The sequence below is a fragment of the Apus apus genome, chromosome 2 (genome assembly GCF_020740795.1).
Source record: "Apus apus isolate bApuApu2 chromosome 2, bApuApu2.pri.cur, whole genome shotgun sequence".
In the NCBI taxonomy this organism is placed as follows: Eukaryota; Metazoa; Chordata; class Aves; order Apodiformes; family Apodidae; genus Apus; species Apus apus.
This window is the reverse complement of record NC_067283.1, coordinates 6,635,385-6,659,636: the sequence shown is the minus strand read 5'-3', so window position 1 is coordinate 6,659,636 and position 24,252 is coordinate 6,635,385. Positions and strand designations below refer to the sequence as shown.

The 24,252-nt window shown below is 40.6% G+C and overlaps 2 protein-coding genes across 5 annotated transcripts in view; one reads left to right on the top strand and one right to left on the bottom strand.

Annotated features, from left to right (window-relative positions):
* The window catches only part of XYLB (xylulokinase), a 104,242-nt gene that overhangs the window by 5,089 nt on the left and 74,901 nt on the right, over window positions 1-24,252 (top strand). Inside the window, exons 1-6 of one of the 4 annotated variants that reach the window (XM_051612245.1) lie at window positions 16,388-16,554; window positions 18,963-19,045; window positions 19,938-20,007; window positions 21,540-21,620; window positions 23,100-23,186; window positions 24,017-24,145. In XM_051612245.1, the coding sequence (XP_051468205.1) occupies window positions 16,510-16,554; window positions 18,963-19,045; window positions 19,938-20,007; window positions 21,540-21,620; window positions 23,100-23,186; window positions 24,017-24,145 (495 nt within the window). In that variant the 5' untranslated portion in view covers window positions 16,388-16,509. Of the gene's footprint in view, window positions 1-16,387; window positions 16,555-17,885; window positions 17,943-18,962; window positions 19,046-19,937; window positions 20,008-21,539; window positions 21,621-23,099; window positions 23,187-24,016; window positions 24,146-24,252 lie in introns of those variants that run through there. The other 3 variants (XM_051612241.1, XM_051612243.1, XM_051612244.1) reach the window with 3 other exon arrangements.
* C2H9orf152 (chromosome 2 C9orf152 homolog) lies at window positions 405-7,089 on the bottom strand. Its single transcript, XM_051612247.1, has 2 exons — window positions 6,215-7,089; window positions 405-1,524 (listed from the first exon to the last, which is right to left on the bottom strand). Exons 1-2 carry the CDS (start codon window positions 6,441-6,443, stop codon window positions 950-952), a joined length of 804 nt encoding a protein of 267 aa, XP_051468207.1. The 5' UTR covers window positions 6,444-7,089; the 3' UTR covers window positions 405-949.

Sequence of the window (24,252 nt, the reverse complement as noted above, 5' to 3'; positions counted from 1 at the left end):
CTGCAAAAGGGGATCTCCTTCCTCTGAAGATTTTTCGGGAGGGGAGACCAGCAATAACTGCTCACTTAAAAAAAACCCAACAACTTGCACAGGTTTGTGGTGCAGTTATACCACTTGAGAAAATGTTAAATGTCCATAAAAGTAGTTGTGCTGCTACAGTTATATTAGTGAAGTTAAAATGGTTATATCCCCTTTTTGTGCATACAGTTGTAGCAGCAGAAAGATGCATTATACTTCTGGTCAGGAAGATACATTCGTATTTAGTCTTGAGGAACTAACTAATCATTTCAGACTTTTGTTTTCTAAGTAAATATTTGGGATAGATGGGAACCAATAATATGGTATTATAAAATGTATATCTAAGAAGAAGGTGACATATGCCAAGTCCCATTAAAACAACAATAGAAATGAGCAGAGGGTTTATTAACTGAATTTTAAATACACATACATCAGACATTTTCTTGAATATCTTCTTTCAAGGAAAGTGAGTGATGAAATCATACATTAAGTGCATCAATCACCTTCAATACTGTTTCATTTTTAAATTGTTTATTGTCTAATTAAATGCTACTATACTGAAAAGGCTGGTTGCTTCATCAGTAGTTCTACTAGACTTTGCTATGGCTCCTTCAGGTATTTCTAATATTGCTGTGATAAAATCTTAGTTTCTAAAAGGAGTAACATAACAATAGGAAAAAAATATATAAAATTGCTATTATATCTCAAGTAACAGAAGTGAGCATCTGTTGTTGCAGCCCAGAATCTTCAGGAGGACATTTCATTTTATACCGTATAGAACAACAGATGATATAGTAAAGGCCTTCCTTGGCTAATAAAAGTAGTAGACTTTTAGCAAGTTGGTCAGTGTAACTAGGAGGACTATTTTGCTATTTTAAATGTTAGTCAAGTTTTGTTTTTTTTACTAAGTTTTATGTGCTACTGAATGTCCTCATTGTGAAACATATAATCCAAGCCTCCTTGCTGCTTCAGAAATTCTGGGCCTTCTTTTATTAGGGAAAGGGTAAAAGTTCAGTTTATTGCAGGCTGGCATGCAGTTTGTAGAAGAAGTATGTTGATGTGTCTGAACTGCTGATGTGGCTGATTTCAGAGCAGGCTTTTGGCAGGTGCTTGAGATGTTGCTGCTGTTCTCTTTACTGGAACTGTTCAACATGCTTGAACCTCCCAGTTGGCTGAGCACAGATAGTTCACTTGCTCCTTCTAATTCCTTGGGTTGCAGTGTGCTGTTTCCCTTGGAAATCAGTCTCTGATTGTCAAAACTGCATGGTCCATTCTTGCAATGGGAAGGATCCCAGGTAACCCCTTGACAAGGGACCTGCACCAGCCGGTGAATTCCCAGGTGGGTGCGCCATGGGGAGTTGTCTTGTATATTGTTGCCACTGCTGGTCATCTCCAGCTTGACCTTTCTGACAGGAACATGTTCTGTAAATAACTTTGATCTTCCAACTTTTTTATTAATTAAAACAGGATTGACCATTGATTCTGGGAGAGCAGATTCATGTTCACCTACAAAAGAAACGCATATATGCAGATTACTGTGGTGGCAAAAATGTAAGTGTGTAATTTCTGTGGCATAAACTGAAGAGCTTTAACAGATGACTTCATCTGTACTCTTTCTGTCTGTGGCGTGAGCAGTGCAAGTTCTCTTGATGCCAGGTTATGGAGTAGAAACATTTCATGCTTAGTTTTGCAGTTCTGAGGACAAAAATGATGCTCAAGAGTTAGTCAAATGAAAGTGGGTATTTATCAAGTCAATATTGAGCTAACCGGTACTCTAAGACTCATTAAGAACACAGATTGAGAATTGACTTTCAGTAATTATTTGCTTGTAAGCAAAAGTTGTTAAGGTGAGCAGGGATTTGGTCTGTGTGTTGGTGGGAGTTGTGATTTGAAAGACAAAATGTTCTTTTTGATACTGTTTGAAGTTTGTAGGCACACAGCTTAAAAATACTGACTGCTTCTAGATTAAACAAATTGTGAATGTCTTTCTTCTTTTTCTTAATGAGGCATTTCTACCTCCATCTTAATGAGGAATCATCAACATATAAAGGGTTGTATTTTTTACTGCAATTATACTGTTGTAGCCAGTATATAAGGTGTAAAGTAAATAGCTTAACACACTAGTTTTGCCTTAATGATCACTTAGAGGAAACATCTGCTTGCTCCTTTAATGGTATAGAGTAGCTGTAACAGAGACAGAAGGCCTGGTCAGTATGAAAGTTACTGTTAGAAATGAGTAAGATATTAGGGACAGAAATGCTAATGATACTTTAATTACACACAGCAGCTGTCAAATTATGGAACAGGACTGGCTTTCTGTATCTTAATGAATAGGAACTGAACCTTTGAAGATAAACAGTGCCATTGACACTGGAAATATTAATGAAATACACTTCAGTTAGTATAAAAATAGTTTAAAGCAGGAGTTGTACAGAATGCTGACCTTGTTCACAGGGTTGAGTTATAAGAACTAGCTGTTGCAGTATAAGCTACAAAGTGTATTAAAGTGAAAGAAGTAGACATAGAAGAGTGCTGGTTATATTCTGAAACAGAATATCTGAATAGCCATTTTAAAAGAATTGTAACCCTGCATTTGAAATGAAGCTACTTTGAATAGAACTCGGCCTTTAAAAACCAAAACTCCCTCCTTTATAACTGTCTCATACCACCTTTACAAGAAAATATTTGAAGGTGTCAGACCCAGCTGATTTACTGGCAGTAAATAAGCCTGTACAACATAGCTTTGGCTAAGGAGGAGCTTTCAGTACTGTCTTTGGCTCCCACTGCTGAAGCAACAACACCAGCAGTGAATTTTTTTTTCTGCTCCCTGGGTTGGCCATGTAGGGTTGATCTGATAAGAGCTGTTTTGCAGCATGGCTCTTTGAGTGAGAACTGTGTCAGCTCACATTTTCCTCTCTCCTGTGCTGTTACCAGGAGAAAAGGGACTAAACCATATGCAGAGCTTAGAGATGTAGATGTGTTTGTGCATGTGTCTATGCGTGAAGTTTGCTAACAGAATTTCATAGGGTGACGCCATTCACAGAGATAAGAACACACCGTTCCTCTATCATGGAACAGTCAGAATCAAAGTTATCACTGGACTTTCTCCAGGAAATGAAGCTGAGCTGAGCTTGGGTGGCTCCAAGATGTCCACTTGCAAAATAGATCCTGCAGTGTTCTGCAGAACAGCACAGTATAGCACCAAGCTACAAAAATTAGGGCTTGTTCTGCACATGCAAGAGAAGAAGCAAGAGAGTAGAAATGAAAGCCTCTGAGGTGATGCAGCTTTGCACGTTCCTGCAGATGTAGTTGCACTCTTGACTGAACTAGCATTGATAGGCAACATCAGGTTTTATCTTGAAGCTTAGGAACTGGACATCAGAAGAATTACGGTCTGGCTTGAGTTGATCAGAGAGTTCAAAGTAATGCACTTAGTCCAGTTCTAATAGTCTGGACTGGTTTTGATTCCTTGGCTACAGGTGCAGCACACAAAATGGAGCCATGGCCTCTGATAGAAGAAATGTGAGAGTCCTGAAGTATGGTGTGTTGAATTCATGCACATTTGGCACTTCCTGCACTTGTAAACAAAGCTTAAATTAGACATATCTTTGGTCTGTTTTATTTTCTTGTTTTGTTTGGTTGTTTTTTAACTTGTTCATAAAAGCTTTATTTACCATTTGGCCTTTTTCATATGCTGTCAGAGCTAGATACTTTTAAGGTGCTGGAGTGAAAAAAGTTAATCTGATTTCAGCTTGGCTTGGGAAATTCTTGCAAGAGATTTCTTCAGTCAGAGCCCCAGTGTTTATTCTGTTGTGACTGTGTGCACTGAATGCTCCCATTTAATTCCTAAAGTAAATACTGGTTTTCAGCTTCTTAGCCAATAAATAATGAATGCATTGCTGTACTATCCCCTAGCTGGTGACTTTCAAATCTTATCATGCTCTTTGTTCTCAACTAATCAGGAACAGGCAGAAGCAGGAACGTGGCTGTGTGTATTGGGGAAGGAACAAAAGAAAGTAGCTTTCAGGTGTCATCTAGGTTACTAAGCCACCAGTCAAAAACCTAGAGAAGTTAGAGAATCCTAAGGTCTGTTGAAAGGTCCACAGTGTCTTGACTCTGACAAACAGGTAGTGACATACAAAGCTAAAAGTCCTCAAGGAAAATTGGAGTTACCATTCCAACTGTGGTGCAATAAACCTGAAATGCTCAAAATTCCTGTGATACCATCGAAGGACAACTGGTCTGTCCAGCAGAAACACTTTAGGTTTTACTAGTTAGAATAAAGACCTTTGGCAAGGATTTTTAAGACCATGAAGGACTGAAGGTGCCCTCCTTCCAGGATGTTTGAATCTCATGAGGTTTTTGTGCCTGGCCTCTGAGATTTATGTGCAAGTGTGGGGCTGTGGTGGTGTTGCTGTTGTCATCTCCTTCCCAGCCCAGCCATAATCTTACCCTCTAATTAGGAAAACAATTTGCTGCCAGTACAATAATACTGATACCTATATGGACTGCCTTTTGGTATTAGCTGGAATGTCTGGATAGTTTAGCTTGTAACTTGAGGAGTGTAGGGCACTAGGCTCTCCTGATATGGCAGTGTTCATTTCTGTTTGACAAACTCTCGGAAACTGATGCATAAAAAAGGCTCAAAGTGCTGAGCTATGTAATAGGTTTTCCCAGCTTCCAAACCATAGGAATGTGCAAGATCAACTTTCACAACATTGAGGACTCAGCATAACAAAACTCCTAAACTTCAGCTGCTTCCAACAGTAAAATTAATCCTTTACACACAGGTTATTTAAAGATAAAAATTCATTGCAGCAGGTCATGTGGTTTTATGACTGTTTTGGGTTCTGTGTGTAGATGTGAAAATATTTGCACATGAACTTCTAGCCCACTAAATTTTAAACTACCCAGAAACTGTGCAGTCCTACTTTCTCAAGTCTTTTCTTTAACCTTCAGATAGTGTCCTTGCAAAAAGTCTGCTTTGATTACATTCATTGTATGTGAAGCTTCATTTCAATTTAATCTGAATACAGACTTCTGCTTCCTTCCTTTAACTGAGTTACATTTTTGCTATAGCTGATTAGATGGGCTGTTTTATCTTCAAGTTACTTGTCTTTTCATATGTGATAAAATAACCTTGTATATCTCTATATATGTTACAAGTTTAAATTTTTGACATGAATTTCTAGACATTTGGTTGAAAGAACATTGACGAAGTGAATCTGTTCATCCTGATGTGTTTTTTCAGTTGTTTTGATGATATAGTCTGACACAGCCAAAATCCAGAACTGCTGAAAAATGTAGAGGATGGTGTAAGGAATGAAATAACCTAAGTTCTCTATTTGTTGAACTAAATAATAATATGAGGTGAACAAAGCATATTTTTCATATTGCAGTTAGATTCAGAAGACAAGTTCAGTAATTGACTTAGTATTCTCAAGATCACTTTAAGTTGGAAAGTAAACGAAAATACATCAGTATAATATTGTAAACAGTCTAAAAATCTTCCAAGTATTTGGAAGTTTCTTATATAAAATCTGCTTGACATAGCAGGTAGATGAGTTACATATTGCTACTTGTTTTTCTGTTTATGTATTTTCCAAGCAACATGCAGCAAGAACACTTCCAAAACAGGACCTCTGGTTCAAAGCTTGTATCTTAGTTACCCACTATGACTCTTAGTGTAAGTTACTTAACAAAAAGCCAGCTTGTGCTAGTCACTTGATCTTTGCTATTGCTTCCTGTAGTCTAGTAGAACATATTTCTTTACACAGATAAAGGGAAAAAGAGATGACCTAGAATTGCTTGTTCTGATGAAGCATTCAAGAGAGCAGAAATGTTACAGAATACATTGCACAAATGTGATGATAGGCATGAAGTATGTGGCTCTTGTAAGAGTTACCACTTATGTTTAGAATTTTATTTTACTGACATAAAACCTGCAAAACCTTGTCTCAAATACATTCATCTGTTTCAAATTGATCTTAGTGTTCCACTGCTGTGAAGCTAATTGATATAAACATAAGACCACCTTTCAGTGAGACAAATAAAACCCAAAAATGACAGAAAATTAATTCACTTTGTATCTCTCTTGAAGCTGAGCATAAAAAGAACAAAGCTGCGAGTTATTAAAGATTTAAAGCAATAGTCTTTACATCTACATTTGCATTGTTTCTTATGAATATGAGCATACCTGTTTTAAAGACAATAATGTGTGATTGCAGTTTTTGCTTCTGTTTTAAATGGTCATACTGCTCCTCAAGTAAGCTTACATCCATCTTGGTTGGCTGCTTATCGTGGTCTGAAGCCTGTTGCTCTGAGGTATGAGTCACTGAAAAAATACCAGTCATGTATTTGTAAACCTTCACCATCTGTTCCAACAAGGAAGAAAAAGTCATGCAGAAGCAGGACACTTCCTTCATTGTGTTGGCAAAAAAATGCAAATCAAGTATGAAGCATCTGATATCTTCCTAAATAAAGAAGTAACTTTCTTCTAAGTGCAGTGACTTCTTTCAGAGGTTGTGTGGTCTATTCTGAAGTTGGGGATTTCAGTCAGCTTGTTTTCATACGATGCATCTGGAGCAACTGCATACAGAGGTCACGATTATAACTGGAGAGCTGGACTTAATGTTGACTTAAGGTTGTGAGTGTATGAAGCTTTGCCAAACAAAACAGTGAAATACAAAACCTCATTGAACACAGTCAGGTGCACAAAGGGCTGGGTAATGCTGGTTTATGTAGTAATGTTAATTCTTAAAGGGATGCTGTCGTGGTGACCTGCCCAAGACAGTAGTTCCACCAGTGAAATCTTCCCTCAGTTTTCTTGCTATTTGTCTTTTTCTCTTCCACTCTGTGTTCTTAAATTTCATCCAGGTTCATTCTTGCCTCTGCTTCTTGGGGCAGTGGGCCAAGTGTGGATTATTTGTTGCACCTTACTACTTTTGTGCTTATTGCTCCCTTTTAAGAATGTTGTGGGGACAAATGTGGTAAGAGTATTCTGGCCTGGGTGCAGAGTCAAAACAGCATGTGCCAATGGCAAATGGCATTGGGAGGCTAGAGATATAAATGCCTTACTCTGACTCGTTCAGTTTTTCTGCCTTCTATAAAATGAAATACACTATAGAAGTAATAATTTCCTTACTGAGAGCTGAACAAACTCTTCAAATGCATGGTTTAAAACTTACTGTACATGTTAAAGTATTATTGAATAATGAAGCAAAGAATGTAAAACAATTGATCATATCAAATAAAATATGAGACTTTGGACTAGGAACTGCAAGTTTCTTTTCCTGAAGTAGGTCCATCTCATACTGCTGCAAGAGCCCAAGAGAGTAATATGTGAAAAATAATGCAGTTAAACAGCAGTTTTAATATAATAGTGCATCTGCTAGCTTCCTTGCAGGGAAAAACATTGCATAAAAACCATTGTGACAGGGCAGTGTGTGGAAAGAATACTGGTGTGCTGTGTTTTTCCAGTTGCTGGCAGAAACTTTGTGATGATTTGCATCATAAATGATTTACTGAATCGGGGCTCAAATCCTGCAGATCTTGGAAATCCCTTTGGAAGTTGTGTGTACACATGTGACAAGGCTCTAGTTATGCAGTGCATGAAGTTCTGGTAGGGCTCAGCAGGCTCACATGTGTAAGTCACCTGTAATTCACTTCATAATTGCTTTGCCTTCCCAAATACTTGTGTCTTGCAAGTCAAGTTGCCTGCCTCACCTGCAGTCTTTTTCTGCCTTGGCCAGGGAAAGAACAGCAAACACAATACTTAGGTCAGCACTGTAGATACATTTCAAGTTGGCTTCTCTCTCAACCCTGGAAAAAGCATGTGTCATCATTCTGATGTATCATGGCTTTGGTTGATGTTCAGCCTTCAGTAGTGACAAACACCTAGTGCTCTGTAGAAAGGAGTCCCTCAGTTGCCTTGTTTGTGCAGTGTTCTGAATTGTTGGCACACGGAGTCCTCCCTTGGACCTTCAGGCAGCTGGTTTATACATTGGGGCAGGAGATTTAATTAACCTCATTGAAGTTTGAGCTGGCATTCAATACAAACATTAATAATGGTCATAAAAGTTAACCAACCTTTTTAAAATTCCAGTCACACTGTTTGACTTGCTGACCTCCTGTGAAAGTGACTTGTGCAACTTGGCTATGTGTTGCAGAAAGAATTACTAGGATAGCATCCTTGAACATGAAATGTAGGCTCTGTCTTAAAAGATGTACACTTATCTTCTCATTAGAAGAGAATTTAAAGTATAATGAGTTTGTATCTTATCAGAAATTATTATTTTTAATTACTTGTACTATACCATTCCCTCAGGATCATGGAAAAGCCATCACACTTTGTTATACAAATGAGTTATACCAGGCAGTCTCTTCCCCAAGTTGCATGGGTAAGCAGCAAAACCAGAAACTGGGAGAAGAAACCAGATGCCTAGTGAAATGATGTGAATGGGTCTGTGTGGTACAGCAGATTGTTGGAACCAAGGGCAGGGTTAGATTTAGCTTTTGTTTTGCTCAGCCAATTCCAGGGACATTGCAGTTTGTTACCTTTTCAGGGAAAGCTTGTGGACAAGGCATCTTTATTCAGTATCAAGAGGTGTGTAAATACATGTTTGTGTTTATATATGTGATTGTGTGTGTCTGCTTTGCAATGAAGGTGTGTATGTCTGTGTGTATATATGTACACATACGTACATATGTGTGTTTTGTGAATAATTTGCAACCAGGATATGATTAATAAAATGAGTTGCAGGTCTAATCTACAAGATACCACAAAATACGTGGGGTTAACTGTGGTGTTGATGTGTAGTGAGCTGATGTAACTAATCCTTGTTATGCCACTGAGATAAACTTGAAAATGGATTATTCATGGGTTCTGTTCTTACACCGAAGTGGAACCACTTCCTTTGTACCCCTAGCCTGTCTAGGTATTCCTAATAATAATAATAAAAAAATTCATATTGTCAGACATTCACACAAAATTATCACTTCTGTTTCAATCAGTCAGGCTTTCAGTCTTTGTGAATTGAGTTACTTGGATCTGCAGACCACTGTATACTTATAAAATATGCAGCAGGTGGCACTATTGGAGTGGTATGACTATCTTTGCCTTAGTCCTAAAATGATAGAGGTCCCCATTTGGCTTGTAGGTTGCAGACAATGATAAGCAGTCAAGCCATTTCCTAGCAGTGGTATGTATATTTTCTAACAGTGCTATAGGCTCTGAAAATTTATTGCCATGATTAGGTTTGTGTAAAACCTTGTCTCTCTTTAATTGAGCAAACTCCTGTCAAAAATGTAATCTGCAAGTGATTTTTTTTGTTTCATTATCCACTAAAGTCTGAAGTGCCATATTTCCCTTCAGTCTATTCTTCCAGCACACAATGGAAGCAATTCTTCCTTTCCTTGAGGTTAAAGTATTTGAGAATTCTTCATAATCCAAAAGCAATGATTTTTAGAATTTGAAGTAGATGTTTACTGCCCTTGACCTTGGTTGCAAATTCTCATTCAAGAAGATGTGACTAATTTTGCCTTGTACTAGTTTGTGAGCAGTAAGTTAGTTTTTTATTAACAAAATTGTTTGGAGGACCTTACAGAAATAATTGTTCATTTACAGAGAATTAAAAATGCTCATAATGGTTAACTATCTGAATGCACTTCCTGTAACACTGGGTTTTACTGCACAGCTGGGACCAAAGGTACATTTCATAATTCTTGTTGTTCATGTGCAGAACTATGGACATGTCCAGCACTGGTCATGTGGGTTACAAAGATAGAATACAAATATCCATAGATTTTAATTGGCACCGGAAAATCAAAGTTACTGTCATAACCCCCTTTCTCTAGCTTTTTATACTGTGGGGTTTTTTTGGTTTGTTATTATTTTAAATGCAGCCTTGAACTGTTCGATAGTGACTATTTTATTGTTAGAAAAACGTAGTAACAAAAAGAAAGGTAGAAAGAGGGTCATTGCTGTTATTTGGGTTCCAGACAGTGGTAGCAGAATCAATAGTAATAGTAACTGTTTACCTGTTAATGAGATTTTTTATAAGAGCACATATATCTCTATTATTTGAAAGCACAGCCTTAAAGCATGCCACAGTGAGGGACTGGTTAAGTAGTTAGAGCACAGGACTTTCTGATGATGCAAGATTATTTTTGGTGCTCTCTGCACATCCATGCTAATGGGATCAAGGAGCCTACAATGCAAGTGTTCAGTATGACCTCAAGATGTTTCTTCTGACCTGATCTTTCTTGTGCCTTCAGACATGAAAAGTATATCTGGTGTTGGTGCTACTGGTTCCCTTTGCAGAGCTACATTCTGTTTTTTTATTTTGGATGTGGGAAATACAATCCCACTGAAATCACTGGATTCATCGTAGTCAAATTGAGTTGTGCTGGTTGTGAGGAGTTCCATGCAGATGTTCTGTATGTGTGTTTTGTGCCAGGCATAAGCAGCATTTAAAAGTCTCTGTTCTCTCCAGACTCTGTTGGTGCTGATGGTTAAGTCGTCTTAATTTGGAGTGTTACTTGCTGTGGAAAATAAACTAAAATTTGCTTCGTTAGAAGGCTGCACACTCTGTTGGTTTGTCTGCATTATTATTCCCTCTGTGTTAATTCAAGACTTAGGGTCAGAAATTGTTAATTTTGTAGTTCTGCTGTCCTTGCCTTATTCCCTTTTAGAAGTGACAGTGTGCAGAGGCAAGTCTAAGAAGAAACTGAAGTTATTTATCAGAGATTTTAAAGAAATAAACCCTGACATCTTTTCTTACCATTTCCCTTGCTTCCTTCTTAGTTCTTGAGTTTAAATTAGTGTGATAAACAAGATGGTTAGGCTTAATCTATTTTGACCTCATAAAGCTGTTGCTGAGAAGAGGATGAGAAGGAACTGAATGGTTTTCAATAGCCCTATTCAGAGCATTTTGGAAGTTCGTTCATGGCTCCCTGATCCCACAGATGTGTTAAATTCCAGTTGCTGATAAGAAGAATTCACATTTCTGGTACTGCTACTAAATATGATGGTATGATGGCTACAGCTCAGGGAGGTGACAGCAGCCTGTCTTTATTTGTTCTCCCAATAGACATAATATGCATATATGAACTCTGGGAGAATTTCAAGAGAGGGTCTAAAATAAATTGGTAAACTCTATAAATTTTTGCCTTGATTTTTCCATCTGTAAACTACATTATTTTGATTCATTCTTGATTGCAAACTAATTTTTGATCCTTGCAGGATGGTGCTGAAAAGTGCAAGGACTGGCCCTTATTAGTTTCCACTTCAGGCATTATTTCACTAGGAATGAGTTTATCTTTGGTTGTTTTTAATCAATAAAATGTACTTATCTGTAAGTGGAGTTTGATAAGAATCAAGTACAGCATGAAAGAACTGGTTAATCTGTTGTTAATTAAAAGTTTTATCTGGATGACAACATCTTGCTTCTGAGATATTTGCTTTTGAGCATTAGGACACAAACCACTTCAGTATTCATCTTCAAGGAAATCTGCAAGTGTATAAGTTCACTTTAATAAGCCTTACAAACGACTCTAGCTAAGATCGTTCTCCAAAGAGGATGGTTAAGTACAAGTACTATTACTATTGTGAGAATGAATATGGACTTGAAGTCTGTGCAGGGGAGGAAAGTATCCTAAAAATAATTTGCTATTCAGAAACATCCTTCACTTCCATGCAGAGATCTCATGAGGAATTTGTGCTGCTGCACTTCATAATCACTAGTAGCCTAATTGAGTCAATGAAATTACATCTGTAAAACTAGAGTATGTAAAACCAGATACAATTCCACAGTGCCTGATTCAGTACCCACTGAAGTCAACACATACTCTGCTGAATTCAAAATAAGTGAAATGGGAGGATTTTATGTACATGATTAAATAAAAGCTGCAAATTGACCAATACCTCTGAAACTGACTGTATAATTGAGATTGTGTGGTTGAGATGTCATTTATTTTTTTTTCCTTATACCCATTGTTCATATACACGCATATGGTTTTAGATGAAATACTGAGCCAATTCTTCATGAAGTCTCATAAGGACCTTAATTGGTTAATCCACACCTGGGACTTTGAATATGCATGTATCAAGAGTTAAATCAAGCAATAAGTTTGTGGAATAATTACTATACCTAAATAAGCTATGTCTTCACTCTCCATGTAACAACTGTGGACAGGCTTCCTCTTGTGGAACTGATACATACAGCTTTTGGTGGATCTTTGTACATTCATCCATTCACTGTGATCAGTAAAATTACAGTGGAGAAAAGCCACCTTGATCCATTGCTTTTAAACATCAAGTACTTATTCTTACAGAATGAATAATGCAACTCCCCACAGCATCTGGAGGTATGGGCAAACACAATGGTTACCACAAAATCATGTGCAAAACTAACTTCAACAGATAATTGCATATTTAGGGAAGTAAAAAATGTTTCATGTTAAAATGCCAGCTCAATAAAAAGAACAGCAAGTTCATCTTTTAATTTATGGGACGGTGGTATTTTATATTATCAGTACTTGGTTAAACATTGCTGGAGATTTTGTGATAACACAGTATCTGCAATGCTAAGTAGAAAGGGAGTGACCTTTAGAGCATTGTCATTGTTCACATATCTTTCCAGTAGGTAAGCCTAGTGTTCAAACCGAGATTTATTTATTTTTTTAGGTGATGTGTTAGTGTGTTATTGTTGTGTTACTTGGAGCTTAATATTGTAAACATCTCCCACCTAATTAGCAACACTGCACATGACTATCAGGTTACCTGGCAAATAGGTTGGCATTTATCTGACCCAGCTTACTATGTTTAATGTTTCTGAGACTAAAGAACCAGAAGATTTCTTACTGGGAAGAGGATAATTGTGCCAGCAGGCCTAGCAGTGCTAGGTCTAACATGGGCTGCTGTGGTTGTGTTGCATGTACAGAGACTCCCACCTGTCCCATTTTTTCTGCTATGCCAACCTTTGCTCACACAGGAATGAGAAACACCTGTCTGGGACTTAGAAATATGTGGCTGTTCTGCTTCTCAAAATATCTGCTGAGGAGCACAAAATCAAAAGGAAGCAAAAGGATTAGTGGCTTTGTGGTTGTCCATGGACTTCTGTTACTTTCTCTGAAGGTGTGAGTACTTCCACATCCCATCAAATTATGTAGCCAATATAAATCAGGAGAGCTGGACTGCTGTCAGTACAGTCACCCTAATTTATGTCAAAGGTGTGTGCTATCTGTTCTATAGCTGGTTGGCACATTGAGGATGATGTCATGATAATGAAGCATGGCAGTTATGCTGTCACTGGTTTTGAAGGAGTTCATCTGTGTAAAGCTGAAGAATGCAGTTGGTCTCAGTTTATATCAGGGTGGAGCTGAGATCAGAGGCGTATTTTGATACTCAGTGAGACTACACATTCCAAGTTCCTACATACTCAGTACGTAGGAATACGGTCAAAATAATTTGTTTTGCAATGAATTGGGAAGATTGTGCAGTTGAAGTTAACTTGACAATGGGGGAAGAAAAAGAAGCATTAATTGTCATGCTAGTTGTAACTTACCAAAACAGCCAAGGGCCTGGCAGAGCATGGAAGTTACTGCTTCTCCATCAGGTCAGAAACTAGTTAATAGGAAAAGGGGAATAAACTTGCTTTTCCCTTTATCCTGCTCTGTGCATTTTGAGTGATTAACCTGTGCTCTGCCTCAGGCTCTTAATCAGCAGTGGTGGCATTTCAATTCTAAATGGCATTTTGTCCATCCCCTCTGGAAATTCTGGATTTGTCAGGGCTAAACCTTGTTTGCTTCCAAGAAACAGTTTGGCAGTTGTGGTAGTATCTGCCAGTGTAACCTTTACTGCAGAAAGAGCAGCAGCAATGCACTTCCCTATTTTCTCCAGAAAAAACTTGAAGAGTGCAAGTAACAACAGTAACATTCCCACTCTGTCCTTTAGTGTACTCTCCTAAACTTTTGTCTTGCACCCTTATTCCCAATTTGAAATCTGATAACACATGGTGGTTATTCCAGCCCCAGCTTTTCTGTGCTATTAAAAGCAAAGTATTTCTTGCCATTCAGCACTAGTCTTCAGATCTGATTGCTGAAGAATATAATTGATTCTTATATTCTCCTAAGTTTGCTTTACTTATTTAGAAACTGTTGTTTCCTTTCTACTAAGCAATACCTCATTTTCTGAAGTAATGTATCATTCCTATGATAAATAATTTATTCAGAACTGACTTAATTTTAGCTTTTGTGAGCAGTCATTCTGAAAACTGCAACATTTCAAGCCTCAGCCTTACTGTTTATAGGAAATACACAGCCAGTGAAAAGGAAGAGCAAGCCTCTCCTGCTTGGCTCCATTCTGCATTCATTGAAAAACAGCCTCTGTGTGTCATTTGATCCTTTGTTGTCTGGTAAGAGTTACACCAAGGAAATAGTAACATTTAAAAAACTTTATTTCCTTCACAGCCACTTGGTTAAGTGAGACCTTTGTTCACGACAGGTCCATCCAGCATGAGGTCCTCAGGGCAGAAAAATTCCACCACCACCGGGTGGCCGTCTGATTTAAAGAAGACAAACTGTATACAAACTGGTTGACAGTTCTTCCTACCTTCATTTTTAAATGGACTGGTACTTCAGCTTACTTCGTTGGGATGTTTCCTACTTGCAAACTATTCAGACTCTAAAATGCAGGCCAACAACACTGCTTTTGAAGGGATTCCCACACTGGAAACATTTTCCAGACTAATTTAAACTCTTATTTAAAGATTGAGATCACATTTTTAATATAGGTACTGTCAGTGCAGAGTATTCAAAGGTGCTAAGAGTAAGACTGGTTTCAAAGTAATTCTATTAGAATGTTTGTTTGCATTGTAGGTTGAGAGTCTGCAGGACTAATATTTGAAAGGTTTTTCTTTGCAATAATAATTAGAAATCTTAAAAGTCTAAGCCTATGGGAGTTAAGGTTTTGAGAAATCACTGGGAATATTTAAAATGTATTTACAATGTTCAGAATACGACAAAATCCAGTGATATTTTATAGCTTAAAGGACATTTCAAATTAAGTATTGGTACTGTTAAAACAATTTAAGATCCTGGGCATGCAAAAGCTGTTTGACTTCATTCAGGCTCTGCTGAGATACTGCCTTGATTGCAGAATGAAAGCATATTTTAGATGAGCCTTCTTTTGATTTAAGCAATTCTGTTTTGCTTGTCACACGTTATGGCAGGCAACAGAAAAACCTAAAGCTTCCCCAAACCCTCCCAACTGAAAAAAAACAACCCTAACGAAGCAAAACTTCAGCCCAAGTAACAATTCTGCGTATTTATTTTTTTTATGGAATACCATGGAAGTTGCAAACCAGAGCACGAGACCACACCAGGACTGGTACATATTAATGGATATTAAAAATCCCTGGATTCCTTTGCGCTGTGGTTTGCAGTTGTGTTGTTTTGTTTTGTTTTGCCTCCGTTTATCGCGGGTCACTCTGCAGCTTTTTTGGAGCTTCCTCACCGGCCCCGGCAGGACCCCGGGTCCCACGTTAGCACCGAGTTACTGCTGTGCAGCAGCTGCTGTGCACAGCCCTGGGTTCAGCGAGCCCCCGTACCCTGTGCTCCCCCGAGCCCCAGTCCCCCCTGCTCCCCCATCCCCCCTGCTCTCCCATCCCCCCTGCTCCCCCGAGCCCCATCCCCTTCTTCCCCATCCCCCCTGCTCCCCCTGCTCCCCCTGCTCCCCCGAGCCCCAGTCCCCCCTGCTTCCCCATCCCCTCCGCTCCCCCTGCACCCCCATCCCCCCTGCTCCCCCATCCCCCCTGCTCCTCCTGCACCCCCATCCCCTCTGCTCCCCCATCTCCCGCGAGCCCCATCCCCCCACCCCCCCTGCTCCCCCATCCCCCCTGTTCCCCCTGCTCCCCATCCCCCCTGCACCCCCATCCCCCCTGATCCCCCTGCTCCCCCATCCCCTCTGCTCCCCCTGCTCCCCCATACCCCCTAATCCCCCATCCCCCCTGCTCCCCCATACCCCCTGTTCCCCCATCTCCCGCGAGCCCCATCCCCCCGCCCCCCCTGCTCCCCCATCCCCCCTCCTCCTCCATCCCCCCTGATCCCCCTGCTCCCCATCCCCCCTGCTCTCCCATCCCCCCTGCTCCCCCGAGCCCCATCCCCTTCTTCCCCATCCCCCCTGCTCCCCCTGCTCCCCCTGCTCCCCCAAGCCCCACCCCCTGTCCCCCTTGCTCCCCCATCCCTCCTGCTCCCCCATCCCCCCCCGCTCCCCAACTCCCTACAGGCCCCTCCGTGTGAGGCCTGAGGGGTCAGTCCCGCTCGCCCGGCTCCGTCCGGGCTGAGCGTTCATTAACTCCGGTGCCGAGCGCCCATCAGCCCCGCCGGGCCGGGCCGGCGGCTGCTTCCCGGGGAGGCCGGGCCTGCCGAGCCGCCCCTTGCCCCGCTCTGCCCGCGGGGCAGGGCTGAGGGCCGGGCGCTCCCTGCCGCGCCATGGCCGCTCCCTGCTACCTGGGCTGGGATTTCAGCACGCAGCAGGTACCGAGGCCTCCTTCCCCGAACGGCGGGGCCGGGCCCGGGGGAGCTGCGGGCCCCGGGGGAGCTGCGGGCCCGGCCCGGCCGCCATCGCGGCCCGCTGACCTGAGCGGGCCTTCCTCCTCCTCCTCCTCCTCCTCCTCCTCCTCCTGCCGCAGCTTCTCACCGCCTCTCTCCCTCCGCCCAGCCACGGTCTGGTTGTGCCGCGGGCGCCCGCCACAGCTGACGGGAAAGGATTCCCAGCCCGTCACGGGCTCGAAGGCTCCTGTGGGCCTGCGGCGCCGCGTGTGCCCGGCTGCTGGCAGCACATCCTCCGTCCCGCCTGTCCCCCCTCTCCTCTGAAGCCGGAGGCTGCACGTCCTGGTTTTCCAGAAGAAAAGGAGAAAGGGACCTGGGAATCCTGGTAGACAGGAGGATGACCATGAGCCAGCAATGTGCCCTTGTGGCCAAGAAGGCCAATGGCATCCTGGGGTGCATTAGAAAGGGTGTGGTTAGTAGGTCAAGAGAGGTTCTCCTACCTCTTTATTCTGCATTGGTGAGGCCGCATCTGGAGTATTGTGTCCAGTTCTGGGCCCCTCAGTTCAAGAAGGACAGGGATCTGCTTGAGAGAGTCCAGCGCAGAGCCACAAAGATGATTAAGGGAGTGGAACATCTCCCTTATGAGGAAAGGCTGAGGGAGCTGGGTCTCTTTAGCTTGGAGAAAAGGAGACTGAGGGGTGACCTCATTAATGTTTACAAATACGTAAGGGGTGAGTGTCAGGGAGATGGAGTTAGGCTTTTCTCAGTGATGACCAGTGATAGGACAAGGGGTAATGGGTGGAAATTGGAGCATAGGAGGTTCAAGGTGAATATCCGAAAAATTTTTTTTACTGTGAGAGTGACAGAGCACTGGAACAGGCTGCCCAGGGAGGTTGTGGAGTCTCCTTCTCTGGAGACATTCAAAACCCACCTGGATGCGTTCTTGTGTGATGTGCTCTAGGTGACCCTGCTCTAGCAGGGGGGGTTGGACTAGATGATCTTTCGAGGTCCCTTCCAACCCCTAAGATTCTATGATTCTATGATTCTATGATTCCTTGTCCTGCCAGGGATGCGTTTAATCCTCAAGGGAATGCCGTGGCCCCCTGCACGGAGACCCCTCTGCCTGTGCCACCAGGCGGGCTGCGAGCTGGGATTTGCCCCTGAATCCCGCTTTTCCTCGTGTGAATCGCCACCCGGACGCTCGGGTTGCTGTTGGAAATCTTGGTTTGTTGGCACCACGGGGCATTGCCGCGCTGAACAGCAACTCGGAGAAAGCTGTGGATGGGCCCGAGCGTGTTTAAAATAAGTGCAAGAGCGTGAATCACTTGGTTATGGCAGTGCTGAAGTTTGGGAGCTTGAAAAGAGACGTCCAGGTTAGGTTGATCAAGTGGGTTTTTTTAGGGGTTGTGCTGCAAGCAGAAAGCCAACGAAGCTGCAGTGGGTGAGAGGCATTTTTAGGCTAGTGCAGGGCATCAGCTTGGTAACGAGCATTAATGATGGCCCTACATTAGTATGGCTGAAACAGGGATGGCTGTGTTAGTTGAATACAGCTCTTTGAGATTACTTAGACTTTGTAGGGTTTGTTTTGGTTTTTTTGGCTGTTCCTTTTGCAGCAGTTTGCACTCTCTCCCTTTTTTAATGATGTGCAGAATGTGAGCACCCTTCTCACTTTTCCTCTAGGCTGTTAATGTTTTTCTTCTGTACTAGCTGATCTTGAGTGAAGATAGAGGAGGAAAGGTTGTGGTATTCTCCTAGTTTGTGCTTACAAGAAAGCTCAGCTTTATGGAGTTAAGTGTTTGTGAAGTTGCTTTCCATATGTTGCAGAAGCTCAGAATACACTTGTGTAACAAACACCCTCTGAGCTTTGTCAGGCTGGTGATGTTTGATTGACTCAGCACGTGGGGATGGGGGGAAGTCCTCAAGGTATCCTAAGGGGCTGTTAGGTTCCTAACAAAAAAAACAAAACAAAAAAAGAGAGAGTTAAAAAAAAAAAAAAGCAAGCAGCATATGGCATCTTTAAGATACTGTATTATTTGGAGAAATTGGAAAAATCAGTTGCCATGATACAAGCTACAAACCTGGTAATTTGCTGTTCTTTAGCATATGCCTGCATCTCAGTCTTGTGTGATTAAGAGAAGGTTGGGGGTGGATGGGTGAGAAACACAAACAAATATACATGTTGCTGAATAGGTGGTATGCTGGAAATTAACATCATAACTTCTTTAGTGTAGAATTGTGCCCATACCTTCACTGAGTTGTGTGCATTGGGGTGATCTTCTTTCCCATGTTGTGTATGGGAGCTGAATTAGTATAAACAAGTATGAAATAACAAACAAATACATAAATTATTGTTAGTTTTTGTTAATATCCTGGTTTTGTTTCATATCTTCTAGCTGAAAGTCATTGCTATTGATGAACAGCTGAGAGTCATTTATGAAGATAATGTTCATTTTGATAAAGACCTTCCAGAATTTAAGTAAGGCTTTTTACATTGTACTTGCATTATATAAATTTGAACTTTGGAGATGAGGGTGGGGGGGCTGTTGCCTTATTTGGCCTCACTGATATGTGTGGAGACATAGAAAAAGTTTACACCATATTGATGTTTCACACTTGGCAAAAGTAGTATATGCTCTTTCATTCCTTGGTGTCTAAACATGGCAAGAACTCCCAACAGGAAATAAATTGTTTAAATCTACCCCAAAGTATTATAGTTATATATAAATATACCTCTTTTTTTTTTTTTTTTTCTTTTGGGACTTCAGACTTGTGGACGTGACATGAAAGTAAGCACTGCCTTTGTGTCAGGTTGGAATGCTGTGATAACAGCAAGTAAATTGCGTGAGGGGAACTTCTGAAAGGCATTTGGAGACAAATTCAGTGGTTCCACATCTCATGAGAAGATGTGGGTGACCGTATTTGTTTACTTCAGCAAATAGACTAGAATTTACAAATGTCATCGTCCATAGGAACAAGTTTCAATAAAACACATGTATTTACTTGATGGTGTAACAGCAAAAAATGAATTTAATCTTCTAGGTTCAAGCCACTAATGGTGACAGTTAGGAAACTTAGAAATATTATGGAGCCAATGAGCAGTATCAGCATTGGAGTCTATCTCCTATCTTACTTCAGGATTAGAGCACTTAATTGCAAATTATTTACTTTGCAATTGGATCAAACATCTCTTATGTCATCTCCTAGGGGCTGGATTTTACCTTTTTCAACTTTCAAACACTGATTGTGTCCTTGGTCTTAACATAAAAGCATTGCAAACTCTCTTTGCTTATTAATAAACTTGAAGAACTTTGCTTGGCAGGGAAAAAAAATTGCTGAATTTACTAAAAGAAAATACTGTTTTTCTGTAGGACCCAAGGTGGAGTCTATATGCACAGTGACAGACTGACAGTCACTTCTCCTGTGCTGATGTGGGTCAAGGTATGAACAAGCTTTGTACACTTTGATTTCTTCCTTGCTCTTACTGAAATGGAAATGTATTCCAAGCAATAGTGAAACTCATCATTCAAATCAACATAGTTCTTTTGCTTGTATTTTGTTTCTTTTAAGTGTTATTCTGTGTCTTTGGTATGCAAGTATTAATGTTATCAACAAACACAGTGGAAGTTGCTAACCTTTTGAGTTTTTTAGTTTCTTCACTCTCTGTTGTTACAGCATGGGATGTGTGGTAAGTTCTTTCCTGACTTTCCCTCATTTGAAAAAAAGGCTACTCTTTTTTTCCCCTTGTCTTTTCATTTCATACAGAGCTGTTCCTTTGCCTAGCTTAAATCTGTGATTTTGTAGTATCTGTTACTTGCACTATTTTTTTAGAATAAGCTTTGCTAACCAGTGATGTCTCAACTGGTAAGTGGTTAAATAGCAATTTATTTGGTGATTCTGTCACCCTGACTGGATTTATTTTAAAATCCAACATCCTTTTCTATTTTAAAATAAGGCCTTCCTTGCTTCTCTGCAGATTCTGCAATGGTATTATGTAAATTTATCATACTAGTGTGATTTGACTAGTTATTTGAAAGCTCACAGAATCTCCAGCTGGTGATCCACAGTATTTGACAAAGATTTGATAGATTTGCTTGCATTTGGTCTTTTGACCCATAATCATAGAATCATAGAATGGTTGGGGTTGGAGGGGACCTTAAAGATCATCTAACTCCAACCCTGCTTCCGTGGGCAAGGACACCTTCCACTAGATCAGGTTGCTCAAAGCCCCATCCAGCCTGGGCTTGAACACTTCCAGGGATGGGGCATCCACAATGAACAGGAACAATTGTTATTATTAAATTAATATGGTGTTATAGGTATATAATGTTTCTTGGGAAATGTTGAGGTCTTCCCATAGTTCATTTGTCAAGAGAGTCTGAAAAATACTGATCTGAATGATATTATACAGAGCTAGATTAATTTTTGGTTTTATACTTCAGGAAAATATAGCAAGAACAAAACTAATCTTAGTGCTTAAATTGCTCAAATACACTTGAATTACCCTTAAAGTTTTCAGCTGCCACTGGGGGAGTGGTACTGATGATGCCTGACATCCTGTAGGATGGGGTGCAGGGTGCACCCTATGAAGATTTCATAGTTTTTAAAAAGCAAGAACAGAAAAAGAGAATTCTGCTTTGTGTCTGGCACTCTTAAAAGTGGATTTTTAATAAACTGGAATTCTTTAACTCTTGCCTCTTATTTAGATTTCAAAGAATGGGTCTTTGTGATTCAGCTTGTTTAAAGATATTTTTTTTTTTTTTTTCCCCTGTGATGAAACTTTTCTTTTATGGACTCAGTAAATTAATTTATGCAGCTTCTTGAGAAGTCCGTTGTCATTAGTTAATTTTTCATTATCTTACAATGAACTCTTATCAGTGATAACATGAATTTACTGTTTAATTCCAGAGGTTGTGAGTATGCATAATTTGATAGCTCGTTATAGTCATTCTTGATTCTGTTTGTTCTTTTAGGCTCTGGATATGATTTTGGAAAAGATGAAGTCTTCAGGCTTTAACTTCTCTCAAGTCAGAGCTTTGTCTGGTGCTGGCCAGGTTAGTTTATAAAGAAAAACATCAGTCTTACTATATTTCTTCAAAAAAATGTAAGGTAGAGTGATAAATTTCATTTAAATAATTGTATTATGGAAGAGCATAATGACATCAAGTGAGACCAAAGCTTCTGTATAAGCTTCCATTAAAAGGCACGTACATCAGGGGAACTGAAAACCTGAAGGACATAAAGCAATCCCTAGAAGATGGTGGGAGTGGAAGATGAGGTTTACAGTGCAGTTGTTTAGATCAGTGTGGTGCATAACAAGTCAGTTTCCTGTTGTTTAAACTCTTTATACATACAGATTCTGAAATGACTGGGGTCATTTGGAATTTCAGCATATCCAGGTGCTTGGGGAAATGGGGTGGAAAAAAATAGTGAGGAGCTCAGTTTGCTGAAGGCGTAGGAACATTCTGTTGAGCAGTTTTTGTTGGCTAGGGTAGAGATCTACCTAGGAACAACAAAAACTGAATTATGATAGACTTTGATGCAGAAATGACAAAGATGCTACCATGATGTAGCCTGTAGGGCATAATGCCTTTTTTCTGAGATTTATAAAACCCATCCTGACACTTAGTCAGCCAGTCTCCTAGTACTCTGGTGAAACAAGGAAGTCTTTATAACTTGAACAGATGATACTCAGGGTGAGGACAGCACCAAAGCAATAGCTAATTCTGACACATGGTGTTTAGGTTTTTCATCTTGATAAATCTGGGACTAATTAATCAAAACTCTTGCTTTGATCTCCATGTTTCATTGATTTCAGTTGAAAGTTGGAGCAAAGTGTCAGAAAATCATAGCTGGGATCAAGGCCTTGTTAGGAATTCTTCAGTGGAACAGAGGTTAGGGACTGCCAAGTAACTCCAGCTAACTAAGTGAAAAAAGGAAACGTATTTCCAGATTGCCTGTATTCCCTTTATTTTACCTATCCTCTGACAAGTTTGGGCTATAACCCCTAGGTTATACCTCCAAAAGGTGCATAACACCCATGGGAGTGCACCTCCACTCAGGTTCATAACTAGAGATGCCTGGTCTGAGGCAGCCACCTGAGAGATGGAGCTTAAATAATCTCAGTGTTACACAGTCTGTTAGTGCTGACTGGGGCAGGCATGTCACTGGGGAATCTGAGGGCTGTGCTGGAACAGCTCAGTTCAACAGTCTGGTCTGTGGAGCCCTGGCTGCAACTCAAAGAACATTGAAAGAAGTACCTAATGCTATTAGCAGTATAATAATAGTTCCCACTACAAGTTGCTAGAATTCAGAATCATCATTGTCTCTTGACTTCTCTATTTTCTGGTTTAGTACATTTTGGTCAATCTTAGAAAGTCTTTTAATGAGGAACTTGATTTGAAAAGATGCATTTTTTTTGGGTCCTACTTTGGAGAGAGTTCTCTGTCCCTTAGAATTTGAAATTCAGATCAGGATATGAGCTTTGTGGCTTGGGAGGGCATCTCCAACTTCTGTTCCTGTACTTTCTACAGCAACATGGGAGTGTCTACTGGAAAAAAGGAAGCCTCCAAATTTTAAAGAATGCATCATCTGAAATGCCTTTACATGAGTCACTCAAGGTAATGTGCATAGAGGAGCACTGAGGGGGGAGCTGCAGAGTCTTTTTTTTCTGATCCTTACACGTAGCTTTTCTCCTTGCAAACCTTTCCTTTTGTGTGGCTCAGTTACATGCCGCTGCAGCATGAAGGGAAATGTACTGGTTATTCCTTCAGACTCAGGGCTTTTGACATTTCCTTTTCTCCTTAGTAACAGTATATACTGCTTTAAAAGCTTACAGGTGCCAGTGGGAATTCCTGAAGCTTTTTGTGTCAATGTAACAGCCTGTTTGTTCTTTTGCAAAATGTAACATTTTTGTAAACTACTTGTAAATGTTTTACATTTTTAATCTATTTGTATTAACAAAAAATGGTGGTGAAAAACACTACAGTACCTGACTTTCCTTGCAGTGTTAGTGATTTCATTAGTCAAATTAATGGAAATGGACTTAAAATGCTCTCTATTGGTGTACCAAGCCTAGGTTGCATTCCCAAATAGTTACGCCAGTCATTTAAGGTAAGAGCTGTGGAAAGACAAAATCTGATTGCTTAGAGAGGAGTTCTAAAAAGTGGGGCTAAACTGGCATAAAAGGCCCCAGGGCTTTGGCTACCAAAGGAGTTTGCTGAGATGACGTGCAGCAGGGTATGTGAAGTTGCTTCTCTCTGGTATGAAGTTTGAGTGAAACTTTTCACCACTGACCGACATGCTGCCTAATACCTGCTTTCCTGTAACTGCTGAGAGGAGACCAGAAGGCAAGCCAGACAAATGAAATGTGAGCTGACAGCAGGTCTGCTGTATTGCTTGTTCTCTAGCAGGGATCAGACTTACTAATGAAGGATATATTTTGTTGCAGGCTTGTTTTTCTGTCAGTAACAGCCCCATCTGGATGGATTCTAGCACAGCATCCCAGTGCAGTGCTCTGGAGAAGGCCGTGGGGGGAGCACAGCACCTAGCAAGCATGACAGGTTCCCGAGCCTATGAGGTAAGGAAGGAGAGGGGAGAAAGTCCCCAGCAGAGTCTTATGATAGAAGCAATTCTGCCATTATAGGGATACCACAGCAAGTAATGATCAGATATTACCTGCAGAAG